The 27,948-nt window shown below is 34.5% G+C and overlaps 1 protein-coding gene across 2 annotated transcripts; it reads left to right on the forward strand.

Moving 5' to 3' along the window:
* Positions 1 to 27,873, forward strand: LOC106075260 (Na(+)/citrate cotransporter-like). Of its 2 annotated transcripts, none has more exons than XM_056007050.1 (16): positions 1 to 156; positions 544 to 648; positions 6,089 to 6,588; positions 7,289 to 7,451; positions 8,271 to 8,429; positions 10,252 to 10,367; positions 11,081 to 11,248; positions 13,315 to 13,467; positions 18,646 to 18,774; positions 19,656 to 19,760; positions 20,859 to 20,963; positions 21,817 to 21,917; positions 24,130 to 24,242; positions 25,682 to 25,843; positions 26,646 to 26,783; positions 27,548 to 27,873. In XM_056007050.1, the coding sequence occupies exons 3-16, from the start codon at positions 6,404 to 6,406 to the stop codon at positions 27,695 to 27,697; spliced, it is 1,947 nt and encodes a 648-aa protein (XP_055863025.1). In that variant the 5' UTR covers positions 1 to 156; positions 544 to 648; positions 6,089 to 6,403; the 3' UTR covers positions 27,698 to 27,873. The 2 variants fall into 2 exon arrangements, with proteins under 2 accessions (XP_055863025.1, XP_055863026.1); XM_056007051.1 differs by having other exon boundaries at positions 6,445 to 6,588.
* The last annotated feature ends 75 nt before the right edge of the window (positions 27,874 to 27,948 follow it).

The raw sequence follows: 27,948 nt of genomic DNA on the forward strand, positions 1-27,948 counted from the left end.
CACTTTTAACCATTATAAAGTTTTCGCTAATGACGAACTGGCAAGATTTTTCCGTGCTGACCTTGCTTGACCCACATGCCTGTGGTTTGAAACGCCTGAACATCAAGCCGTCCAGAAAAGAGGTGATATCAAAGAGCGGCGTCACTTTGAGAGAGGGTGGGTAACCAGAAGACGTTAGCTCTTATGCACAAGTTGGTGAAACAGTTTAATGTAGCCAGAGGCAGATCTTTTCCCTTTGCCTATAATTCGTTGTGTTAACAAAGCCTAGATCAACTCTATGTCTGTCTCTGTGTCTGTATGTTCCAACTTTTTTTACACGTTATTCCTACCACACCCATTCTCGATTTAACATTACACAATTATTTGTTGTTCCCAACAAAACATGAATCAATCGAAAAATTAACCAATGAGTTAATTATTTATTGGTAATTAATTATTTTGTTTGGCATCGAACAAGGGAAATAAATGCTCTTTATTGAGAGACGTGGCTGTATATGTTTACTTATTTTTCTCATCACGTTTTCTACATAGTTTTCCTCCCAGTTCCCATTCTCGGATCAAGATGAAATTTTGCACAAGTATTTACAGTCAGTGAGAAATACATGAAGCAATACAAGGGGGACGTATCATTGAATTAATCAATTAGTGGTAATTCATTAATTTTGTTATATATAGAAAAAGGTAGCTTATTTATTAAGTATTGATATATTCGCAGTTATTTTGCGGCTCTCCCCTTTTAAATTTTATAAAATATAATTTGTTAAATGTTTTCTCCGTAAATAAGTAAGATCTCACAAGAAGAGTTTCATTAAAAAAAAAAAGCTTTGGTGTTTAAAGAATATACAAGTAATGTCTGTTGTAATCTTTTACTTTATCTCTTCGGTGTTATGCCTTGGAAATGATGGCTTGGGAAAGATGTCTTAGAAGTTAGTACTTAGGTCTTAAGTGTGATGTTTTAGAAATGATAACTTTATAGGAGTGTCTAAGAAGGAATGACGTGGGAATGATTACTAGATCTAATAACTAGAAGTGATTACAGTGCTGACACACCTTAGGCCCAAACTGAGTTCGTTAATTACATGAAGCAGATTTTAAAAAAAAGTTTGTGGTTGTTGCTGTTCACGCGCATTTTTTCACTTTGACATTTCTTCACTTTGACATTTCTTCACTGTGACATTTCTTCACTGTGACATTTCTTCACTGTGACATCTCTGAACTTTTATTTCACCAGTTTTTGTTTTTTCTTAGGGAACAAATCAAAGTTGTGCATTTTGGGCATAGTACACGACACGCACACACACACACGCACACACGAGCACACAGTGACTTAATTTGTACAGAAATGGTCACCTTGGTAGGCTCTACGTTACCTACAGAAAAGCTCAATACGTCAGCCAGGAGGCAAGTTGATATGTTCTGTCAACAGCAATCACCTCCTTCGTAGCTCCTCGTTATACGCGGAGACTACGCCTTTAGTTTGACGTCATCAAGCAATCACCTGCGGCTCTTTCTTGTGTCCTTGAAATACATACAAAATACAATAAGTAAATATATAACTACAAGAATAATAAATAAATAATTGATTTTGTATATCCTCTATAGCTTAATTTTCAATCTTATACATTCTTCATGCATTATAGTCTGAATTCTTTAGCTTATTGTGTAAAAGTCAGGCTTATAAATGCTTGGGGCACTTTAGTCCGAATTCTTTTGCATTCCTTATAATGTTATAGTCAAGCTTATAAATGCTCGGGGTACTATAGTTCGAATTCTTTTGCTTATAGTGTAATAGTCAAGCTTATAAATGCTCTGGGCAGTAGGCCTATAGTCCGAAATCTTTTTCGGATCTTTTTGAGACGGAATATCTGGGAGATCTGCAATCATGGAGGCTCCTGTTCAAATCTCCATTTCTGATTTGTTGTTTTCTTTTTCAAAGCAGCCTCATGTACGATGATTAGCTGCTATTAGTTTTGTGTTGTCTGTTTGTCGGTCTGACACGTTTAGTTAAAACTAGAAAAGATATTGGAAATCTTATATCTTCTTTACGAAAACAAAATCAATATAATATTATTCAGAAATCTAATGATCGAAAATACGTTGTCAAGTGTATTTTCAATTTAAAAAAAAAAAAACAACTCTAAAATGATTTTTTTTTTAAATTACTCTTCAGAAATTATATTACATTAAGTTGTTTTTTTTTTGTTTGTTTGTTGTTGTTTTTTTTACCAAAAGGTATAAAATTCTCTTTATTGCTAAAAGGTTGTTCAGTTTGTTTTTGAGTGAAGAACAACGCTTAACGATTCTTTTAATTTGTTTTTTTTTCACTTTAAACAGTCAAAGAAGACCATGATTGGAATATTTCTTTTTCAAGGGCGGATTAGGCGGGAGCCGCTTTTGAGTTTGTGTGATAACAAAAAATCTCTTTATAATCATGTGTAAAATTGTTTTTGTAAAGCGCACTTGTCACTCTGTTACATCCTCGGTGAGCTAAGGTCCTATCTCTTTTGTGTTTGTGGACGTGTGTGTGTGTGTGCGTGCGTGCTTGCGTCCGTGTGTGCATTTGAGCGCTCGGCAAACACAGCCTAGCTCGAGTCGGGTCTCAAACAAACTCGAGACATTGAGACAAGCGGTTTATTCCACTCAGCCTCACCAACACATATGTCTGTAAACTACACACTTTCACTACTCACCCTAAAATGATCTTATTTATATTACCCCGTCTCCTACAAACACACACACACACCTCCTGACCTCCATTGCTAACCCTTCCCCCATACTTAGTTATGGAGGCGCCGCCTCTGTCACGAGTACCTCATTAGTAATATACAATCAGTCACGCGTGACACAAAGCAACTCTTCTTAATCAGCTCCTGACTCTTGATATCTGGTTCATTTAAATGTTCTTGTTGCCCCACACCTGAAAGCGAATGTCACGTATCAAAATTATACGCGTTTATAATCTGTCATAAGGCTAATGAGTTGACAGACATTTGTACACTAGTTATTAATCCGGTATAGATCGGAGGGTGGTAACAAATACCTTGACATCCTTTACACAGACATTTCCTTGTTGTTAGGAGTTAGTGAAAACACACAGACTCGAAGACGTTTCCATTACCTATACTACCAAACTTGTATTGCTAAGGTTTACAGTGGATCTATCTAGTTAGTACTTTGTCGTACAATTTGAGTAAGTAAATGTGAGACACGGGAGAACTAGATGAATGAGTGAAAACGGCGAGGTCACTGAATGAAAAAAAGTGCTTCTGCTCTCGGGATCAGGTACTGACACTATACATTAAGTATTTGACTTGTCTCCCTTTGTTCTAGCTTCTCAGAGTTCGTTACTTTGTGGAAAGCTCATTTTTATGTATAGGTAAGTAACATTAAATTTATGTGAATATGTCTGCGAACGATATTCAACTTAATATCGAGTTATTTACACAGGATCACTTGGTACACTAGTGCACTTTAAATGGATCTAAATATTTCAAACTTTTGGGAGCACGGCTTTCAATAACTTTCAATGTTTGGTTGTTTAAAGTTATTATTCAGAAGAGTCACAATTCTCAGCTCTGTTGTGTATTCTAAGTGTACTTAGGTTAAATATTTTTTTTAATTGTCTAAATAGTGATGTAACTATGACCTTGTCAATTAGCAAGACGTAACTATGCAATTATCTATTAGCGAGACGTAACTATGCACTTATCTATAAGCATGACGTAACTATGGACGTATCTTTTAGCGAGATGTAACTATGCACTTATCTATTAGCGAGACGTAACTATGCACTTATCTTTTATCGAGACGTAACTATGGACTTATCTTTTAGCGAGATGTAACTATGGACTTATCTATTAGCGAGATGTAACTATGCACTTATCTTTTATCGAGACGTAACTATGGACGTATCTTTTAGCGAGACGTAACTATGCACTTATCTTTTAGCGAGATGTAACTATGGACTTATCTTTTAGCGAGATGTAACTATGCACTTATCTATTAGCGAGATGTAACTATGCACTTATCTTTTAGCGAGATGTAACTATGGACTTATCTATTAGCGAGACGTAACTATGGACTTATCTATTAGCGAGACGTAACTATGGACTTATCTTTTATCGAGACGTAACTATGGACTTATCTATTAGCGAGACGTAACTATGGACTTATCTATTAGCAAGCCGTAACTATGCACTTATCTATTAGCGAGACGTAACTATGGACCTATCTATTAGCGAGACGTAACTATGGACTTATCTATTAGCAAAACGTAACTATGCACTTATCTATTAGCGAGACTTAACTATGGACTTATCTATTAGCAAAACGTAACTATGCACTTGTCTATTAGCGAGACTTAACTATGGACTTATCTGTTAGAAAACGTAACTATGCACTTATCTATTAGCGAGACTTAACTATGGACTTATCTATTAGCAAAACGTAACTATGCACTTGTCTATTAGCGAGACGTAACTATGCACTTATCTATTAGTTAGACGTAACTATGCACTTATCTATTAGCTAGACGTAACTATGGACATATTTATTAGAAAGTATAATGTAACAGTATAAGCAAACAGTAAGCTACTAGTCTTGTCGTAATCTGCTGCTGCTAGGGTTAAAATGTGGAAACATAATGTCTCCACAATACACTTCACAGTGTTTGCTCAGGACCCTAAGTACGGTGCTGATAGGCCTGGAGATATACCGCTCTCAGACTTGTATAAAAAATATTTCTATTTAGAGTCCTAGCCTCCGAATAATAATTACATTTATTTGTTTGTTTTTAATTGATCAAGTTTTGTTTTGCTTTTAATAAATGAGAATGTTGTTGACTGTGAACTATTTGGTTCCTGTCTCCAGGATCCTGTTTCCATTAAAAAATTGTCAATAGACTTCTTTTTTTGTCCTTGACCTGTATAGAATAAATATTGAAATTATAACAATATACCTCTACGTAAAGTGTTCTATTATTTCAATGCAAGAGCAAAGATTTCAGAATAACTTTAGAATTAATTACTTTATGAAAGAGTCTATTTTTGAATGTGTTTCTGTTTTGTGAGACATTTTTAGAGACCCCCCCGAAAGGGGAAAAGACGCTATTAGTTTTGTGTAGTTTGTCTTTCCATCCGTCCGTCCGTCCCTTTAAGATCTTGTAAACTAGAAAAGATAGTGAAAATCCGACATCATAGTATTTTAGACCATTTAAAAGTCGGCTACTTTTTTATTTTCTGAAAGCGAAAAATCTAATTTTTTAAATCAATTATGCCAACAGTTTTTTCATAAAAATACACTATTTTTACAACTATTCACTATTAATAGTAATTAACACTGGAGGCTATTTAGTAATTATGCAAACGTTTTTAGATTTTCGTCAATAAATTTCTTTTTAAAATTGTATTGCTAACTTAAGTAAAGTCATACTAAGTACTACATTTCTAAAAAAAATGTTTAAATATTTTTAAAGAAAAAAATCTATTTAGTATGCACATAAGCGGAACATAATTTAAAACAACAATTAATAAGTAGTTTTTCACATTATCGCCTAAACTATAGTAGCAAAGGGAGAAGCATATAACACTTAACTAAAGAATTATTTTTTTATTAACGAAATGTATTTTCTTGAGTCTTTGAATAAGAGATTGACCCTTTACAAGACAATTAGATAATCATTAAAAGACATTAGTTAGGCCATGTTCATATATAACATATCATTCACTTTCACCTATCGCTTGGTCTGCTGAACCCTTGGGGTTCACAAGATCTTTTAATTCTGATATTCTTTCTGACATTATTGAAACCTGCCTTTTTACCTGCCTGGGTGGGCCACTTTGGGATCTTTGGTCGCTTGTGAAACTACCCACCTCTAATGGCTACCTGACATCAATTGGGGAAAAGGAAAAAGGGGGTTGGCCGTTGTGCTGGCCACATGACACCCTCGTTAACCGTAGGCCACAGAAACCACAAGGCTTAAAAGGGGACCTTTACTTTTATTACAACTTACTGTTTCTTTTTTTTTTGGGGGGGGGGGAGGATCTTATACAGTTTTTTACCATAATATATAAAGCAATTTTTTTTTCAGATAGTCACCATTTAAAGTCAGTTAAAAGACTTTACTTCGAGAACTGATATAAAGAACAAGTGCAGTATTTCACATGGGTGTACAGTTCTAGTAGTTGACCATTGGCTACCAGTGATCGATTTTAAGTTTTCTTTTTGCTGTCTGTCAGTCTTCGGCATTTATTTGTGTCTGTGTGTGTGTGTGGTCTAAATGTGTATTGCGCGGGCATAAAAATGCTCAATAAGAACAAGTGAAAACTCAATGTGACTGTATATTAGCCATTTACACGGTTTGGGATTGATTCCACATTTGGAGCTATAAATATATCTGAACGTCATGCAGCAACATTATGACCTGCTGCCCCTTGAACTGGTCAGTTACAGAAACACAGCGGAGGACTACGAGAAGGACAACAAATGTTTGCTATCTCTTGCGGCTGAATCTAAGAGGTTTTTGCAGGACACGAACGTACAAATGACGAACACATGCAGCGATGACAACAATATTTATATTGTAAACAAGTAAGTATACACTAATACAGATAAGTCAACATACTAAATGTAACTCTAGAGGGTTACAAAAACAAAAGTATATCAAAGAAGCAACATACTAAATTTACAGTTCAATTGTTGGGTACATAATCTGGTGCCACTCGATACGGTTAGCTATTGAGTACCCTACCTTGCATAACTATTCAGAAGCATAAATATGACTTTTGTGAAACTAATACATAAATATGTCATTCATACCATGAAATAAAACTTAGCTGCTCGTTTTGAGATGAATTGATATTGCATGGTTCCAGCTCAGCTTCATCAGTCCAGCTGTGTTATTCAACTAGATACTACATTCTAATGAAACATTCAACGGAACAATGACTCGCACAATCTTTCCATTAGTATTTTTCGAAAGATGGATACACTTCTTCTAGCGATGCTCTCACCTGCCCAACCATATTTTTTTATAGAAAGATACATCGATTAATATAGATAGATAGATAGATAGATAGATAGATAGATAGATAGATAGATAGATAGATAGATAGATAGATAGATAGATAGATAGATAGATAGATAGATAGATAGATAGATAGATAGAGAGAGAGAGAGAGAGAGAGAGAGAGAGAGATAGATCGATTTTTTGTAGACTGACCAGATTTCTGTTTGTGCGAAAGATTTAGAATGATTTACAATAAAATTAGGCAAATGTTCTCACCTGCAGACCATCTAACTCCGATGACAAAAAATCAATGCCAATTATCGATTCGTCACCAGTTCTGGAAAAGATATCTCTGGGAAAACATTTATTGTCCATGTGGTATCTGGCAGTCATCCTACTGACACCCATTGTCTTCCTGCCAGTGTTTCTGCTTGTCAGTGATCAGGTAGGCTTGTAACAAAACACATTCTTCCACGCTTTCGACACTCCCCCAATAAATGTGCAGTTATGTTGAATTGCCTTTCTGTTCTTTAGAATTTTTTTTTTTCAATAAACACAGAAAAGGAATAATGCAGCACCTCAAAAATAGTTTCACAAATTTAGTTAATTGTTCTTTAACGTTTACGCTTAAATTAACTAGAACTATTTATTGACGAATAAGGTTAACTCTAATTACTCAATTATAAAGCAGTAAAACATTAAAAATTAATGAGTTCGGGTTGTATTGTAGAGCGAGATAAAGAGAGAGATATAAAGAGAGAGATATAAAGAGGGAGATATAGTTCAACAAATAATGTAATACGAAGAAACAAAAGCAATTGTTTTGGACTTATTATTTAACCTTTTTAAAGTCTGTCAATTTTTTTCATTACAATTCCAGCTACTAAAGTATTTCTCTTTATTGGTTCTTGGAAGGAAATAGTTGAAAGTCTGTTTAATCATATATATATATATATATATATATATATATATATATATATATATATATATATATATATATATATATATATATATGTATATATATATATATATATATATATATATATATATATATATATATATATATATATTAATTTACCAAGCATTGTTTTGGGCTAAAACTATATATAATCGATAGTCAATCGATAATAAGACTCCAGCATCACGCTTGGTCTAAAAGTTTCTCAACTTGACTTCTGAAAAGGACCTTATTAGGCCAACATCATCCCTGTCTCTTTCGCAGATTGCATTCTTATTGTAACCCTATTCTATCTCTTTATGTCAGTATCAGCGACAAGCCAGGTGTGGCTACACGATAGCCGTTATGGCCATCTACTGGACGACTGAAGCTCTTCCAATTGCTGTGACGTCATTGGCTCCGGTCGTACTGCTCCCAGCTCTAGGCGTTCTGACAGCCAAGGAAGTCTCAAGCGTCTATTTTAATGTAGGTACTTGATCTTCGTTAATGAACAAAATAAAATCATACGGGCTAAGTAAAAGAAATATTTTAATATGTATATAAACATAAAGTTTACTCTGCCCCCGGCCCCAGACACACACACATATTTTCCATTCACACACACATACATTAACCTTGACAAAAATAATGAAACAAACACTGGAAACCGTGACACTATTCATAACTATTTTACCCGTTTTAAAATAGGTTCTCCCGCCCGGCTATGTGAGTGTAACAGAAACCAAATGAAGCCCTGTGTATGTAATAGTATATTTCAGAAAGTGAATCCCAGTGCAGCTGCAACCATTGACATATCTTTCACCTTCTTCTGTAAGTCTGTGTGACTGTTTTAGCACCACACATGATCTGTCGACTGTCTTTCGCCATTCCTCTCTAACATTGGCCATCTGTGACTAGAAACTCTTTCAATGACAGGCAAGTCCCATCTTTAATGTTGTCTTCCTATTGTTTTCTCTGTCTGCCTCTTCTTCTTTGTTCTGGTAGTGTTACCTGCAGGAAAGTCTTTGAGAGTACATAGAACATTTGGCCATACATATAAGCTTGCATGTTTTTTGTTTGTTTTGTTGTTTTTCAGCGATCACCAGGTCATCGTGATATGCATGATATAAATTGTATACAAATAAAATTCAATTTTTAGCGGCCTCCGAAAGGGGAAAAGACGCTATTAGTTTTGTGCAAAATGTCTGTCCGTCTGTCCGTCCGTCCCGTTTAGATCTCGTAAACTAGAAAAGATATTGAAAATCCGACATCACAATATTTTAGACCATTCAAAGTTCTGATGAAACGGCTACTTTTTTTTTTTTTTTTGTGAAATCGAAAAATCTAATTTTTAAAATCAGTTATGCAAGCAGTTTTCTTAAGAGAAAAAGCTAATTAGTATGCATTATAAAATAGACCAAATTTCACACGAATAGTAATCTTGTAAACTTAATTTTTGTTAATTTTTTTTTTATTGTGGAAAAATAAATAGAAATTAAAAAAAAAATAGATCAATTATAAGACATCAGTTAGGCCAGGGATGGCGCGTTTGCTGAGCGGTAAAGCGCTTGGCTTCCGAACCGGGTGTCCCGGGTTCAAATCCTGGTGAAGTTTGGGATTTTTAATTTTGGGATCTTTGGGCGCCTCTGAGTCCACTTAGCTCTAATGGGTACCTGACATTAGTTGGGGAAAATTAACGGCGGTTGGTCGTTGTGCTGGCTACATTACACCCTCGTTAACCGTTGGCCACAAAAACAGATGAACTTTACATCATCTGCCCTATACACCACAAGGTCTGAAATAGGAACTAGTTAGGCCAGGTAACCTTCTTTCTCCATTCTTATCTCTCATTTGTCTTTGATATAGGCCTAATTTCATTTAGATGTTCTTTCTGAAAATAGCACTTCGGGGGCCGATTTTAAGTTTGTGTTTCCACACAAACTGTCTTTGTAACCTTGTTTTGTGTGTTTTTAAGTGCCCTCTGGGACTTTCAAGTTTAAGATTTCGGTTCAATATATTAATGTGTGTGGTGATTACTCGGCCACTGATTTCACATATCAAATCTTTCATTTATCGAGACCATTGACAAAGCCACCAATCGATTATTGAACACACTTCAACAATGCAATAAAACAAATTATCAATCTATCTATGTATCTATGTATCTATGTATCTATGTATCTATCTATCTATCTATCTATCTATCTATCTATCTATCTATCTATCTATCTATCTATCTATCTATCTATCTCTATGAATATGTCTCTTTCTCACAACATTCATAATAATGTGCATTTCTTCTCCCAAGGACACGACCATGTTGTTTGTGGGTGGCATGGTGGCTGCTGCCGCTGTGGAAACATGGAACGTCCATAAAAGGATCGCCTTGCTGGTTCTCAAGTTAGTGGGAGCAGAACCAAAGTGGTCAGTCTCTTAGATAGCAGCTTGGTATTTTTAATACTATCTGTATTTCAGAAAGCATTTTATTGTTACAATAGTTTGCTAAAAAATAACATTACATTTTTACAAAAGGCTCTTTAATTTATTGTCTTTCCGCATCTAATTTCATGTTTCTTTTGACTTTGTCGAGAATCTCATTTATATTTTGATTCACTTGACTTAAGCTGTTAATTGTTTGCAATTTAACAAGGCCTATGTCATCTCACTCTGTTTATTTGTTAAGAAAATACTTTGTACAATATTTATCTTCCACACCTATTATCGGATAAAGTTGAAATTATGTACAATTATTCATTTGAGTAGACAATAAGTTAGTCAATACAAAAATAATCAATTAGCGAATTAATTACCGGTAATTGCTTCTTTTGTTTCTTCTAATATGTGAAATTAATCCTTATGTATTCATAGATATGGCTAAATATGTAGTTTTTTAAATTTTATTTCTGTCAACTTAATTCTCAGATCAAGTTAAAACTATTATTTATTGTACCAAACAAAACATGAATCAGTTTAAGAATCTACCAATTCGTCCATTCATTATTGGTAATTAATTATTTGTTTAATACTGAATAAGGAAAATAACCTCTACATTAATGAGAGATATAGTTTTAAGTACTTAGTTCTCCCCCTTAGATATTTAAAAAAAATATATACATTTTGTATTTGTTTACATTTAGCCTCTTGTTGGGCATCTGTCTAGTCACGTGGTTCTTGTCCATGTGGATATCTAATACAGCCACCACTGCCATGATGATAGCCATCGTTCAGGCGCTGTTGGCCCAGTTCAAAGAAATGAAGGCACACGACAAAACGCAACATGTCAAGCTGAATGGATATTCCGTCCGGTTAGTGAGCAATGTAACATTGTATTGTATTGGCCTCTTCAGTCGTAGAACGAGTATGGCTTATTAGGAATTTTTTGTTTTGGTGGTGAAGAGATGTAGGTCTATAATGATGTCCAGTGATCAAACCAAACAGAACAAATAAAAAAGTAGAATGTACTTATTGGCTAATTCATTTTCACCCATCCTTTTGTCCGTTAAAAAGTCTGGACACCACACACGATTTGTCGACCGTCTTTCTGTAACAATTAAAGTTCAGTTAAACGCAAAGATTATTGAGATTTGAGCGCCATAAAGCACGTGATGGGGATAGCGGACCTCCTTATGAACTTGGAATAAGAGGGAAAAGAAAAAGTGCACGTGACGTCATGACATGCGCATTTTACTTTGCTCTCGTGAGGGGGGGGGTAAAATACGGAAATTTCCATTCTAGATGTATCTATTAAAAAATGTATAAATTTGGGCTTGTGAAAACCTTATGAGAGGGACACTATTGAGTTCTTTAAATCCCTGACAAACTGACATATACACTTTATAATGTACAGTAATGAACAAGACTTTCTAGTTTATAGAAATGCACTGAAATTGTGTACTGTATCGAGACTATTCGTTATTAAAGGCCTAAACACTGACCTGCAACGTCACAACCGGTGGAAAGTTTAGCCCAATAGCTCGTTTCCACGTTGCACATACCTATGATATAGCAACGAGCTATTGGTCTAAACTGCCCTCAGGTTGTGACGTTGCAGGTCAGTATTTTGTAACAATTGATCTCGGCTGTTTAAACAATCGTTTTTGAAAGTTCGGTTAGTTTTGCTCATATAATATTTATAAATGTTTATAGAATGCTGTTTTAGGCTCAAAGAGGTGAGAACTTCTATGTTATTACATTAATCTAGAAACCATTGATGATCAATTAATATCATCCTTTTCAATGACTTTTTTTTTTTTTTTTTTTTTTTAAATGTAACGCACATTTAGAAAAAAAAATCTTATTTCAAAAGAAGAAATGGACAATAACTTAATATATTCTAGTATCTTCTCGTTCATTCAACTAATGATTTACACTAGTTAAATTATAAAAACACTTGTAGCTAAAAGAACTATTGATCTTAATTAACATTGAAAAATGTCTCATACATCACAGTATAAAAGGAACTCTCTTGCAAAGAGAAATAACTAGTAGAAAAATAAACACTGACAGACCTCAATTGAATTATCTTTCTTTTCTCTACATTATTCTTGTCTGGTAGAGATATAAAGTCAAAAGTTTACCAATGTTTATTTAAGAATTTAAAAATATATATTTTCTGGGTGTTATGGAGAGAGAGAGAGAGAGAGAGAGTGTGGGTGTGTAGGTGTGTGTGGGTGTGTTTCTATGTTTCTAAGTTAGCAATAGTTTGGTTGTAATGCAGCGTGAATGATGCAAGATAGGCAGCCCTGGCGTAAACTGTCTTTCGTACGCTATACGACTCCAGAATGTCAGGGTGAAAAGACATGCTTTTAGATTGAGTTAGATCTTGTTCAAATATCAATTTATATTAGCAATTAAGTCTACTACATTTATTTCATTTCATCTCAATCAATAGTAATAAAAGTTCTACTTAGTTTTGTTCACGAAAGTATTTATTTCTAGAATACACCAACAGCGGTTTAGTTGTCTACCAGGAGTTTGGTGCTACGGGTCAACAACTGTTAAGAATACTGGGCAGAACAACACGTTTATTCGATATAAAGGAACTATGAAAGTTAAATGTCAAATAAACATTTCTCGTCTATCAGGCTACAATAAATCGTTGGTATATACATTTTTAGGAGTGTTCTCAAAGTATGTTCAGTTAATCATTTAAATACTAAAAAAAAGTAAAATAAAAAAAACCCAGATTTATTTGAATACTGATTAAAATCTACAAACTCTATTAACGATATTCCCATTGGCTTGTAGATAATATAACATATTATAAGTCTTGAAATTAAATTATACTGTCTTCTCTGCTGTTTTTTCACTATGTGGTTACAATGTCTGAAGTGTTCTAAAAGTTTACATATCTTGACTTTGTTTTGACCAGGGCGCAGGATAAAACTGACCAGGAGGCAGACGCAGAGTTCGTCCGACTCAGCAAGGCTTTAACCCTTTCCGTCGCTTACTCAGCCAATATAGGCGGTGTAGCTAGCCTCACGGGTACGGGGCCTAACCTGGTCCTGCTAGCTGCGTCCCAGAAGTAAGCAGAAAGTTATCACATTTTGATAGGGCAATATTTGTTACATTATTAGCTGTTGTTCTTTTGTTTACTCGGTCAGTGTTAAGCTTTTTAAACCTAAAAAACATAATCACAATGTAAATTATTCAGACGATTCATTATTCAGAATCTACACCTCCAATAAAATTTCACCATAACATCGCACAGATTTTTCGCCACTTTAATTGTCACGCCACTTTTAGTCAAACACTCCTTTTTTTTATTATCATATCTCACAGCTACTCCTTCTATAAAATATCATGTCATATCTCACAGCTACTCCTTCTATAAAATATCATGTCATATCTCACAGCTACTCCTTCTATAAAATATCATGTCATATCTCACAGCTACTCCTTCTATAAAATATCATGTCATATCTCACAGCTACTCCTTCTATAAAATATCATGTCATATCTCACAGCTACTGCTTCTATAAAATATCATGTCATATCTCACAGCTACTGCTTCTATAAAATATCATGTCATATCTCACAGCTACTCCTTCTATAAAATATCATGTCATATCTCACAGCTACTCCTTCTATAAAATATCATGTCATATCTCAAACCACCTGCTTTTATAAAATATCATGTCATATCTCACAGCTACTCCTTCTATAAAATATCATGTCATATCTCACAGCTACTGCTTCTATAAAATATCATGTCATATCTCACAGCTACTCCTTCTATAAAATATCATGTCATATCTCACAGCTACTGCTTCTATAAAATATCATGTCATATCTCACAGCTACTGCTTCTATAAAATATCATGTCATATCTCACAGCTACTGCTTCTATAAAATATCATGTCATATCTCACAGCTACTGCTTCTATAAAATATCATGTCATATCTCACAGCTACTGCTTCTATAAAATATCATGTCATATCTCACAGCTACTGCTTCTATAAAATATCATGTCATATCTCACAGATACTCCTTCTATAAAATATCATGTCATATCTCACAGCTACTCCTTCTATAAAATATCATGTCATATCTCACAGCTACTGCTTCTATAAAATATCATGTCATATCTCACAGCTACTCCTTCTATAAAATATCATGTCATATCTCACAGCTACTGCTTCTATAAAATATCATGTCATATCTCACAGCTACTCCTTCTATAAAATATCATGTCATATCTCACAGCTACTGCTTCTATAAAATATCATGTCATATCTCACAGCTACTCCTTCTATAAAATATCATGTCATATCTCAAAGCTACTGCTTCTATAAAATATCATGTCATATCTCACAGATACTCCTTCTATAAAATATCATGTCATATCTCACAGCTACTGCTTCTATAAAATATCATGTCATATCTCACAGCTACTCCTTCTATAAAATATCATGTCATATCTCACAGCTACTGCTTCTATAAAATATCATGTCATATCTCACAGCTACTCCTTCTATAAAATATCATGTCATATCTCACAGCTACTCCTTCTATAAAATATCATGTCATATCTCACAGCTATTCCTTCTATAAAATATCATGTCATATCTCACAGCTACTCCTTCTATAAAATATCATGTCATATCTCACAGCTACTGCTTCTATAAAATATCATGTCATATCTCACAGCTACTGCTTCTATAAAGTATCATGTCATATCTCACAGCTACTCCTTCTATAAAATATCATGTCATATCTCAAACCACCTGCTTTTATAAAATATCATGTCATATCTCACAGCTACTCCTTCTATAAAATATCATGTCATATCTCACAGCTACTGCTTCTATAAAATATCATGTCATATCTCACAGCTACTGCTTCTATAAAATATCATGTCATATCTCACAGCTACTGCTTCTATAAAATATCATGTCATATCTCACAGCTACTCCTTCTATAAAATATCATGTCATATCTCACAGCTACTGCTTCTATAAAATATCATGTCATATCTCACAGCTAATGCTTCTATAAAATATCATGTCATATCTCACAGCTACTGCTTCTATAAAATATCATGTCATATCTCACAGCTACTGCTTCTATAAAATATCATGTCATATCTCACAGCTACTCCTTCTATAAAATATTATGTCATATCTCACAGCTACTGCTTCTATAAAATATCATGTCATATCTCACAGCTACTGCTTCTATAAAATATCATGTCATATCTCACAGCTACTGCTTCTATAAAATATCATGTCATATCTCACAGCTACTGCTTCTATAAAATATCATGTCATATCTCACAGCTACTGCTTCTATAAAATATCATGTCATATCTCACAGCTACTCCTTCTATAAAATATCATGTCATATCTCACAGCTACTGCTTCTATAAAATATCATGTCATATCTCACAGCTACTGCTTCTATAAAATATCATGTCATATCTCACAGCTACTGCTTCTATAAAATATCATGTCATATCTCACAGCTACACCTTCTATAAAATATCATGTCATATCTCACAGCTACTCCTTCTATAAAATATCATGTCATATCTCACAGCTATTCCTTCTATAAAATATCATGTCATATCTCACAGCTACTCCTTCTATAAAATATCATGTCATATCTCACAGCTACTGCTTCTATAAAATATCATGTCATATCTCACAGCTACTCCTTCTATAAAATATCATGTCATATCTCACAGCTACTGCTTCTATAAAATATCATGTCATATCTCACAGCTACTGCTTCTATAAAATATCATGTCATATCTCACAGCTACTGCTTCTATAAAATATCATGTCATATCTCACAGCTACTCCTTCTATAAAATATCATGTCATATCTCACAGCTACTGCTTCTATAAAATATCATGTCATATCTCACAGCTACTCCTTCTATAAAATATCATGTCATATCTCACAGCTACTCCTTCTATAAAATATCATGTCATATCTCACAGCTATTCCTTCTATAAAATATCATGTCATATCTCACAGCTACTGCTTCTATAAAATATCATGTCATATCTCACAGCTACTGCTTCTATAAAATATCATGTCATATCTCAAACCACCTGCTTTTATAAAATATCATGTCATATCTAACAGCTACTCCTTCTATAAAATATCATGTCATATCTCACAGCTACTCCTTCTATAAAATATCATGTCATATCTCACAGCTACTCCTTCTATAAAATATCATGTCATATCTCACAGCTACTGCTTCTATAAAATATCATGTCATATCTCACAGCTACTGCTTCTATAAAATATCATGTCATATCTCACAGCTACTCCTTCTATAAAATATCATGTCATATCTCACAGCTACTGCTTCTATAAAATATCATGTCATATCTCACAGCTACTCCTTTTATAAAATATCATGTCATATCTCACAGCTACTCCTTCTATAAAATATCATGTCATATCTCACAGCTATTCCTTCTATAAAATATCATGTCATATCTCACAGCTACTGCTTCTATAAAATATCATGTCATATCTCACAGCTACTGCTTCTATAAAATATCATGTCATATCTCAAACCACCTGCTTTTATAAAATATCATGTCATATCTCACAGCTACTCCTTCTATAAAATATCATGTCATATCTCACAGCTACTCCTTCTATAAAATATCATGTCATATCTCACAGCTACTGCTTCTATAAAATATCATGTCATATCTCACAGCTACTCCTTCTATAAAATATCATGTCATATCTCACAGCTACTGCTTCTATAAAATATCATGTCATATCTCACAGCTACTGCTTCTATAAAATATCATGTCATATCTCACAGCTACTCCTTCTATAAAATATCATGTCATATCTCACAGCTACTGCTTCTATAAAATATCATGTCATATCTCACAGCTACTCCTTCTATAAAATATCATGTCATATCTCACAGCTACTACTTCTATAAAATATCATGTCATATCTCACAGCTATTCCTTCTATAAAATATCATGTCATATCTCACAGCTACTCCTTCTATAAAATATCATGTCATATCTCACAGCTACTGCTTCTATAAAATATCATGTCATATCTCACAGCTACTCCTTCTATAAAATATCATGTCATATCTCAAACCACCTGCTTTTATAAAATATCATGTCATATCTCACAGCTACTCCTTCTATAAAATATCATGTCATATCTCACAGCTACTGCTTCTATAAAATATCATGTCATATCTCACAGCTACTCCTTCTATAAAATATCATGTCATATCTCACAGCTACTGCTTCTATAAAATATCATGTCATATCTCACAGCTACTGCTTCTATAAAATATCATGTCATATCTCACAGCTACTCCTTCTATAAAATATCATGTCATATCTCACAGCTACTGCTTCTATAAAATATCATGTCATATCTCACAGCTACTGCTTCTATAAAATATCATGTCATATCTCACAGCTACTGCTTCTATAAAATATCATGTCATATCTCACAGCTACTGCTTCTATAAAATATCATGTCATATCTCACAGCTACTCCTTCTATAAAATATCATGTCATATCTCACAGCTACTGCTTCTATAAAATATCATGTCATATCTCAAAGCTACTGCTTCTATAAAATATCATGTCATATCTCACAGCTACTGCTTCTATAAAATATCATGTCATATCTCACAGCTACTGCTTCTATAAAATATCATGTCATATCTCACAGCTACTGCTTCTATAAAATATCATGTCATATCTCACAGCTACTGCTTCTATAAAATATCATGTCATATCTCACAGCTACTGCTTCTATAAAATATCATGTCATATCTCACAGCTACTCCTTCTATAAAATATCATGTCATATCTCACAGCTACTAATACTATTTTAATGTATACATTTCTGTTTACAAAATTAATGTAGAATCGAGGCGCTATAATTAAATGGCAAACTCAAGTAAAGAAAGATAGAAACAGAATACTTCTTATATAAAATAAATATCACGTTATCTCTGACACCTAGTACTTGTTACACATTAACATATACTGCTACAACCTCCATATATCCGCAACAGTTACAACAGTTAAGTAACAAAATGTCTTCAAAGGTCTCACATGCTTCAGAGACATTTACAATAAGGCGCTTTGGCCTACATGAAACGATAGAAAATTGTTGGAAGTAACAAAGGATTTAATGTATCCCTATCCTTTGATTTGTTGTGTTATTCTTCTATTTACGTTTAGAGTTTTTGAGGAAGTCGGACTGACAAGCCCAATCACTTTCAGCACTTGGTTCATCTACGGCCTGCCTCTGTCCTTGCTCCTGATGCTGACAATGTACCAGTGGATGGTGGTCTTCTTCCTGCGCTGCAAGTAAGTCAGGATGTGTATCCACATTGTTAGGATCGGTATCCACATTGTCATAATCTGTATTCACATTGTAACTTGCTGGATACATAATTAGTACAGAGACATATATAGTTATACATATATCACAGTCATGACCAAACTTTGTCGGCCTCAGGGCTATATTAGTTTCCAAAACCTTTGTCTCGGGGCTATATTAGTTTTTAAAACGTGTGTCTCAGAGCTATATTAGTTTCCAAAACGTGTGTCTCGGGGCTATATTAGTTTCCAGAACGTGTGTCTCAGGGCTATATTAGTTTCCAAAACGTGTGTCTCAGGGCTATATTGGTTTCCAAAACGTGTGTTTCGGGCCGCATCTAAGGCAAAGGATAAGAACTCCGCACTTACAACTATGTCTCTCAATTATGGTGACCTTAAGTTATTTCTTCGATATCAAACAAGATAGTAGTTTAACAATTAACTAATTGCTTAATTTTTAGTTGATTCATGTTTCGTTAGGTCGAATAAATAATAGTTTAAAGTTTCAACTTAATACATGAATGATTGCTGGAGAAATAACGTGTACAATTATCCAAGGGGACAAAAAAAAAACTCCACATATTAAACAATATCTTAATACTGAAGGATCATTTTCCCTTTTTGGCATTAAACAAAATAATTAATAACCAGTAATAAAATAACTAATCGGTTAGATTTTTTAAAAAATTGATACATGTTCTGTTAGTGTAAATAACTAATTGCGCCTAGTTTCAACTCTAAGCCAAGAATAGGTTTTGGAGAAACAACGAGTTCAAAATGTGTACCAGACAGACAGACAGACAGACAGACAGACGGAGTGAGTTCATAAAAACCTTTGTAAAAAGACTTAATATTCTTTTTTTCCCCAGGGGCGGATGTCTGTGTTGTTGCTGCAGCCCTGAAACAAAACGAGGTCAAATCGAGAAGGTCAACGCCATGATTAGAGATGAATACAAAAAACTGGGACCCGTTACGTACGTGGACATAGAAAAAACTTTAAACATCTAACTTGTAACATATAATTTACAATTCATGGCATAAACTGTACAGAAGTTACAAGAGACTATACTTTATTACCTACTGTATTAGCTTACTGTTCGTGAAATACAAACATGCTGTATAAATCTATATTATTTTTACAAAGAAACAAAAACACTCACTTTCTGGCTGTCTCATTTATAAACCTATCAAGAGATATCGTAAACTATCAAACGGATTCGCAGAAACAAACGTTTATTTTACCTCTAAGGTGTTCCTTACTACGCATTTTTTAAAGATTCGCAGCCCGAACAAAGCCATTCGCTAAAATTCACAAGCTTTTTATTAAACTTTTCTTTTTTTTTTTTGTTGGTAATTCCCCAAAGGTGTAAAATTTGGGAGGAGCTTTTAGCAGGTTTGGATCGAAAAGAAACTTTAAGTATATTGTACGTAGTGAAAAGTGAAACTAGAATTTACAGCCGAAAAGTATGTGTGCATGTGTATGTGTCTGGGGAATAAAGTGAGCCATTCCAAATCCAGTAAAACGTCTTACGTAAAAAAACAATAAGATACGCCTTGCTTAAATGTAAATACAAACAGATAGGGTTTTTAAAAATACTTTTCAACACTGCAAAGTCAAATTTTTATTAGCTCTTTCGTTGGTAGCTAATTTTTTTAAAAAATTTCGTTGGTAATATTGAAGTTGGTAAGTTGAAAAGCAGCATTGATGTTCCATTTAGTTGGTAATATTGAAGTTGGTAAGTTGAAAAGCAGCATTGATGTTCCATTTAGTTGGTAATATTGAAGTTGGTAAGTTGAAAAGCAGCATTGATGTTCCATTTAGTTGGTAATATTGAAGTTGGCAAGTTGAAAAGCAGCATTGATGTTCCATTTAGTTGGTAATATTGAAGTTGGTAAGTTGAAAAGCAGCATTGATGTTCCATTTAGTGCCCCTGGCAATGTTTTACATTTCTCTTGAACATTCCCAACACTGAGAGACCCTGAGTTCTATTCAAAAGTCATTGGGTAAAGTGAAGATAAAAATGTTCTGAATTACGATTGATTTCTCATGGACATGTTTTTTATCTTTACAGTTATGCTCAAGGTTCAATCCTGATTGCCTTCTTTCTGCTAGTGGTGGCCTGGGTCACGAGGGACTTGGGTGGAATAGGAGGCTGGGCAGCTTTGTTTCCTAAAGGGTAAGACTTTCCTTGAATCTTCTTTAAAACGAATTATTTCTTCTTTTTGTGAAACGGCTATGATTTCATAACAAGGCAAGAGTCTGCTGTTCTGTCTATTGCGAGGCGGCTATGGTTTCATAACATGACAACATCTGCTAATTTAATATCTATCTATTGTGAGACGGCTATAATTTCATAACATTACAAAAGTCTGCTTATTCATTCAAATTGAAATACAATCCTTACTGAAAATGATTTCACCACCTTCAGATGTCCTTTAGGCTGTAGTACGGTTGGAGCACCATACATGATCATTAATAAATATTCTGGGGAACCAAGCGTTATTTGCAGTACCCTACCATTATTGAGATAAAAAATCGCTGACCTTTCACTGCACATCAGCAAGACCCGTTAGATGCCGTACTGTAAAATAAAAAGAAATAAAAGTTTGTCATGATAGTTAATGTCCGGACAATCGACGTCCGGATGAACGACGTTTTACTGTACATCACTATGACATCATCACCTGCTAGACCAGGTGTTCTCAACCTGTGGTTCGCGACCCATTTGGGGGTCGATTGACCATTTGCCAGGGGTCGCCTAAGACCATCGAAAATATGGATTGTTATTGTCTACCCTACAATTCTGTATTTGTGTATGGAGGGGGGGGGTCGCGGCAGAGTGGGGGATTGTAAAAAGGGGTCGCCGATCTTAAAAGGTTGAAAACCGCTGTGCTAGCCTGTTCCAGGTTGTTGCATCGCATTCACGTGGGAATAGATAGGCCTATAGTGTTACGGTCTATGAAGATTGCGACATCTCTTTGATTCCCCGATACCTAAATATAAACATGCAGTGTTGTCTATTTCCTCAGTTACTTGAGTGACTCCACGCCGTCCATTTTGTTTGGTGTTCTTATGTTTGTCTTACCGTCGTCCATTCCCAAAGCACTGACCAACAGACTGGACAAACACGGTAAACTATTTCTCTCAAAACAATTTTACAATTAAGATAACAGCATAATTAGACAAAATGATTGAATTGCTTATTTTAAGATGAATTAATTGTTTCATGCATTATAATTACAAAAAGTATAGGAAAAAAAACAACATTAAAATGCTTTAAAAACAAACATCATCAATTAGTTTGAATCATCTATGTCATTAAAGTTTTAATAAATCTAGACCTATAACAATAAATCTGTGCGACTAACAATGTTCTTTATAATACTATTTTTACCAATTGTTTTTGTTGAGTGCTATTTCATGCTTTAGCTCTCTCTCAACACGCTCTGATCCTCTCGTTGCCTCGACCAGTTGGGAACATGGGGATGGGGGGAGAGGAAGAAAGGGAGATCTGGGTTTTGATTTGACCGTAATTGGGTTTTTTTTTTTTTTTTTTTTTCTGAGCTTTATATTTCTAGATTTCTTCGATTCTTTCACTCAATAATTCATTTCAGCTATCATCATCTCATCTGCAAAACTTTTTAAATAATTAACTCTCTTTCTCTCTCTCTCTCTCTCTCTTTCTCTCTGTCTCTCTCTTTCTCTCTCTCTCTTTCTCTCTCTTTTTCTCTCACTCTCACTCTTTATCTCTCTCTCTCTCTTTCTCTCTCTCTCTTTCTAGCTCTTTCTCTCTCTTGTTCTCTCTTTCTCTTGTTCTCTCTCTCTCCTCTCTATTTCTCTCTCTCTTTCTCTCTCTCTCTCTTTCTCTCCCCCCTCTCTCTTTCTCTCCCCCTTCTCTCTTTCTCTCTTTCTCTCTCTCTCTCTCTCTCTTTCTCTCTCCCTCTCTCTCTCTTTCTCTCTCTCTTTCCTTTCTTTCTTTCTCTCTCTCTCTCTCTCTCTCTCTCTTTCTCTCTCCCTCTCTCTCTCTTTCTCTCTCTCTTTCCTTTCTTTCTTTCTCTCTCTCTCTCTCGCGTTCTCTGTGTCTCTTTTTCTCTCTCTCTTTCTCTCTCTCTTTTTCTCTCTCTTTCTCCTCTCTCTCTTTTTCTCTCTCTTTCTCTCTTACTTTTTCTCGTTGTCCTTTCCTTCCTATTTGCCTATCCACTTGCCTTATTACCTCCTCTGCTCCTTCTCTTCATTTCTCGTTCCCCTATTAGCCAGTTTGTTGAATAGAAAGCGCTGGAAAGTAGAACGTAGAAGTCATAGAACAAAACGATGTCGACCGCGACATGTTACCTACAGACACAAAGCACAATGACAACACTACAAGCCAAACACAAATCACCTGTACACAAAACCCACTCACGTACAAGGATGGAGCAGGTCCAGACCATGCTGGGAGTCAAAAAACAACATGGCTGGTAGAGCTCTTTCTTCAAGTCCTTCAGTGTAGACAAAACAAAATGACAACTACAATTATAGCGCTTTATAATTAGTGTTATAAAAAAAAAACACAGACAAACGTGAAACTATTGGGGTACGAAGAGTAAAAGGGCAGTAAGCATGATGAAACGCAACATTCATTTGTGTCAGTTGCCTCCCATGGCACGTTAAACAAAAATAACTTTTATAATTTTCTATACACTAAATAAGGTTACAAAAATTAAACATTTGATAAGCATGTTTCTCTTTTCCCATCTACAGCTATATTCTTTCCATTAAAACGTAAACATAATGTTAGCTTGTCCTCCCCTCTTTACAAGGACTAGTCCTGGCTAAGTCCTCAATTATATAGTGTAATTCCCCACCCCTCCCAAAGGCTAAACTTATCAGTTATTTTATCTTAATTATGAAAGGTCCTCAAAATGTTATTGTGTCGCTTCTTTTTCATTCATATTGGAGATACCAAGTGCGATGTATGATTGTAACTGTGAAACACATTGTCTGCAGAGTCTGAGTTGCCGTTGAACGAAATTCTCACAAATCTTCGGTATAATTACTTTACAACCAAACTTTAGCGAAGTCTTGGATTCTGGACTCCAGAGTTTTATGACGACCTGAAAGAAGTATATAGACTTGTCGAGGTTTAAATAACACTCTCGTTGACCGATAATTCGGTATATAAATAATATACCCCTTGAGGATCACAGTTAATGCTTATTTTTATGTTATAGTTATGGTGTCTTTATGTTATAGTTATGGTGTCTTTATGTTATAGTTATGGTGTCTTTATGTTTCTCTTGTGCCTCTTGTTTTACTGATGAATTAGTTTGAGTGTTTATACTGTGACTTCTATTTTACTGTAGCTACCTACTCACGAGTCACGCCTTTGCTTACGTGGCGTCAACTACAAGACAAAATGCCATGGTCACTCTATTTTCTTCTTGGCGGTGGATACGCCATTGCACACGCCGCCACGGTATGTCAGTCTTACAAAAAATGCCTAAAGTAATTCGGCAATAGCGATACCATCCTCATAAGCCAAGAAGTAACTTTGTTTAGCTTACCTTTTTAAAAATGATACAAAAAAAACGGCCATTTAAAAATTATACTAAATATAGAATACCTTTAATATTAACCATATATATCTTTATGTTAGAAGCTATTTAGAAAGGTGCCTGCATTTTTAAGTAGAAATTTGACAAAATTACAATTTGCAATTAAGTCAATGAAAAAAAAACAAAAGATCATTCTAGTTCATGCTAAGAGATCATTTCAATCTGACCACTGCTAGTATATTAAAAGTGATCATTTCAATCTGACCACTGCTAGTATATTACAAGTGATCATTTCAATCTGACCACTGCTAGTATATTAAAAGTGATCATTTCAATCTGACCACTGCTAGTATATTACAAGTGATCATTTCAATCTGACCACTGCTAGTATATTAAAAGTAATCATTTCAATCTGACCACTGCTAGTATATTAAAAGAGATCATTTCAATCTGACCACTGCTAGTATATTAAAAGTGATCATTTCAATCTGACCACTGCTAGTATATTAAAAGTAATCATTTCAATCTGACCACTGCTAGTATATTAAAAGTAATCATTTCAATCTGACCACTGCTAGTATATTACAAGTGATCATTTCAATCTGACCACTGCTAGTATATTAAAAGTGATCATTTCAATCTGACCACTGCTAGTATATTACAAGTGATCATTTCAATCTGACCACTGCTAGTATATTAAAAGTAATCATTTCAATCTGACCACTGCTAGTATATTAAAAGTGATCATTTCAATCTGACCACTGCTAGTATATTACAAGTGATCATTTCAATCTGACCACTGCTAGTACATTAAAAGTAATCATTTCAATCTGACCACTGCTAGTATATTAAAAGTGATCATTTCAATCTGACCACTGCTAGTATATTAAAAGTAATCATTTCAATCTGACCACTGCTAGTATATTGAAAGTGATCATTTCAATCTGACCACTGCTAGTATATTAAAAGTAATCATTTCAATCTGACCACTGCTAGTATATTAAAAGAGATCATCTCAATCTGACCACTGCTAGTATATTAAAAGTGATCATCTCAATCTGACCACTGCTAGTATGACGCTGACAAAGTAGTTACTTTTTATTTGATTCATCACCTTGACCTTTTAATTATTCGGGTAACGATAGTTCGTTGTATCAAAACTAAAATAAAGCAAACATGGCTGTTTTACTGGAGAGTTTGTAAAATGGAGGCAAATAAAAAAAAACCCAGTAAGTTTTAGGGTGTCTCCGGTGTACGAAGTATTGACACACTTACACCCCTTGGACTAAACAGTTTGCTATTAATGTCAATGTTACTAGGCCGATTTAAATTTCTTTTGTCAATGCTTACTCTCTTGTAGGTGTCTGGGCTGTCTAAATGGATCGGCGACCAGCTGATGGTGTTCAGATCCCTTGACCAGTGGTTATTTCTACTTATTATAGGCTACATAGTAACTTTCGCCACAGAAGTGACCAGTAACACGGCCATAGCCACATTAATGATGCCCATACTAGCCCAGATGGTAAGTGTCTCTGTCTAGTGACTATTACTGGCCCAGATGGTAAGTGTCTCTGTCTAGTGACTATTACTGGCCCAGATGGTAAGTGACTCTGTTGAGTGACTATTACTGGCCCAGATGGTAAGTGTCTTGTAACGGATAACCAACTCTGTCTAGTGACTATTACTGGCCCAGATGGTAAGTGACTCTGTCGAGTGACTATTACTGGCCCAGATGGTAAGTGTCTTGTAAAAGATAACCAACTCTGTCGAATGACAATTACTGGCATCTAATTGAAGGTTTTAATAACATTTGTAAGGGTGAATACCATTAACGATTTCTTTATAGTTAAATGTATAAAAAACATTTAGATCTTAGTTATAAATTATTTTATTTTGTTTGAAATAACTTTATGTTTTTTGGACCAATACGTATTTATGTTAAAAATTGTATGTGTACGTTAGTTTATAATTTATTCAAATACACTTCAAAAGAAGTAATACAAAATGATATAATATTTACTTTAAATTGTACTCTATTTTTATTGAGGTGATTGTGATGCCATGATAGAAAACAGCATCTGCATTTTTGTTATGTAGCATTTTTTTTTACTTGCCCTAATGTAATGTGTTTTTGTTTTTTTTTAATGGGAATTTCAAAATTAATTTAGATATGGACTCCACAACGCCTTAGCTCCTTGCATAGAAATGTCTTAATTTTTAACATTGCAAAGATCTGTTGTAAAAGAGATATTGGTACATTGCAAAGATCTGTTGTAAACCTAATGCTAAAATTGTGACATTTTCTTGTGTTTTTTGTTTGCCAGTCTGTCAGTCTCCAGATCAATCCTTTGTTTTTCATGTATCCCGCTGCAGTGGCCACATCCTTCGCCTTCATGCTGCCTGTCGCCACGCCTCCAAACGCCATCGTGTTCTCCAGCGGCACTCTCAAAGTTATTGACATGGTGGGTACGCAGACTTAAGGTCCTAGTTAGGACTTATTTATAAACTATCCATGCGACTAGGTCTTAGAGAGAAAAAGAGACGCAAATGTAATATTAACATTATATTTTACTGCGCAGTCAATTGTGTGTGTTTGTGGGTGGGGGGGGGGTATCTTAACATGGATTCTTTTCAGAAAAACAAACATGTTGGAACATCTGAAAGTTGGCATGATCACTATAAAAATAATGAAATCCAACAGACACGGCGCAAGTGGGTTTCAGAGCAAATATCATTAACTCTTTCTCTCCTAATTAACGATGCCATCGTTGATTTGACCCCATTACATTAAATTAATGTTTGGTTTTATAAAGTTTAATTTGTTTTGTATAAAAAAGAGCATGCATACTCTTATAATTCTATACCAAAAGTAACGTCTCCTGATAACAAACAAAAATGTTTTGGAAGTTTTATCATAACAGGGTAGAATGTACAAATGTGAAAAATGTCCGAACTTGGAGATAATTACGGAGATAAAGAGTTAATAATCGTTTTTTGCATAGATGTTGATTGAGAGAAATCTTTTTATAAAAGCGCTTTTATAGTGTCAAAATACCAGGACTTCTTATTTATGCTATGTACACAATAGGATGATCTTTTACATTGCAGTAGGAAATCAGCAATTGCAAAGAAAAATAAGCTGAATGATTAGAATGGATATTCTTTGATTAGTGAATATTAGTTTTAGCTTGCTTCTTAATCCCTGCATGCATTACTTTCTATTTAGGTCACGAGTGGTCTCTTTTTAAACATCGTCTGTGTCCCTATCTTGATACTCGCCACAGCCACCTGGGGCAACGCCTTTTTTCACTTCGACAAGTTCCCACGTGAGTTTTTACAGAACTCTACTCTTGCTGGAGTAGTAAAGAGTGCATAGGTGTCTACTTCAAGATTTGAAATTGTATGGCATTGAGTCGAGTATGAAAGTTTACTTTGACAAATGGTTCTCTTAAAGAGTATGTCAGTGCCTAAATCCCAACTAAGCTCACCGTCTATTCCAGTTGTACAGTGTTTTCTTCGGTTTTTTTACTGTATAAAATTTTTTTTATACAATTGTATGTTTTCTCATCTTAATTTATTCTGATATTTTGTAAATATTTGATACACAAAAGATTGATGTTTATATTG

Source organism: Biomphalaria glabrata, chromosome 12 (assembly GCF_947242115.1).
Source record: "Biomphalaria glabrata chromosome 12, xgBioGlab47.1, whole genome shotgun sequence".
NCBI classification, from domain to species: domain Eukaryota; kingdom Metazoa; phylum Mollusca; class Gastropoda; family Planorbidae; genus Biomphalaria; species Biomphalaria glabrata.

Coding starts and splice junctions, on each gene's coding strand:
- LOC106075260 (XM_056007050.1), top strand. CDS start 6,404: ATGCAGCAACATTATGACCTGCTGCCCCTTGAACTGGTCAGTTACAGA. Junction 21,918..24,129: donor CAACAGACTGGACAAACACG/GTAAACTATTTC, acceptor ATTTTACTGTAG/CTACCTACTCACGAGTCACG. Junction 26,784..27,547: donor CTCTCAAAGTTATTGACATG/GTGGGTACGCAG, acceptor CTTTCTATTTAG/GTCACGAGTGGTCTCTTTTT.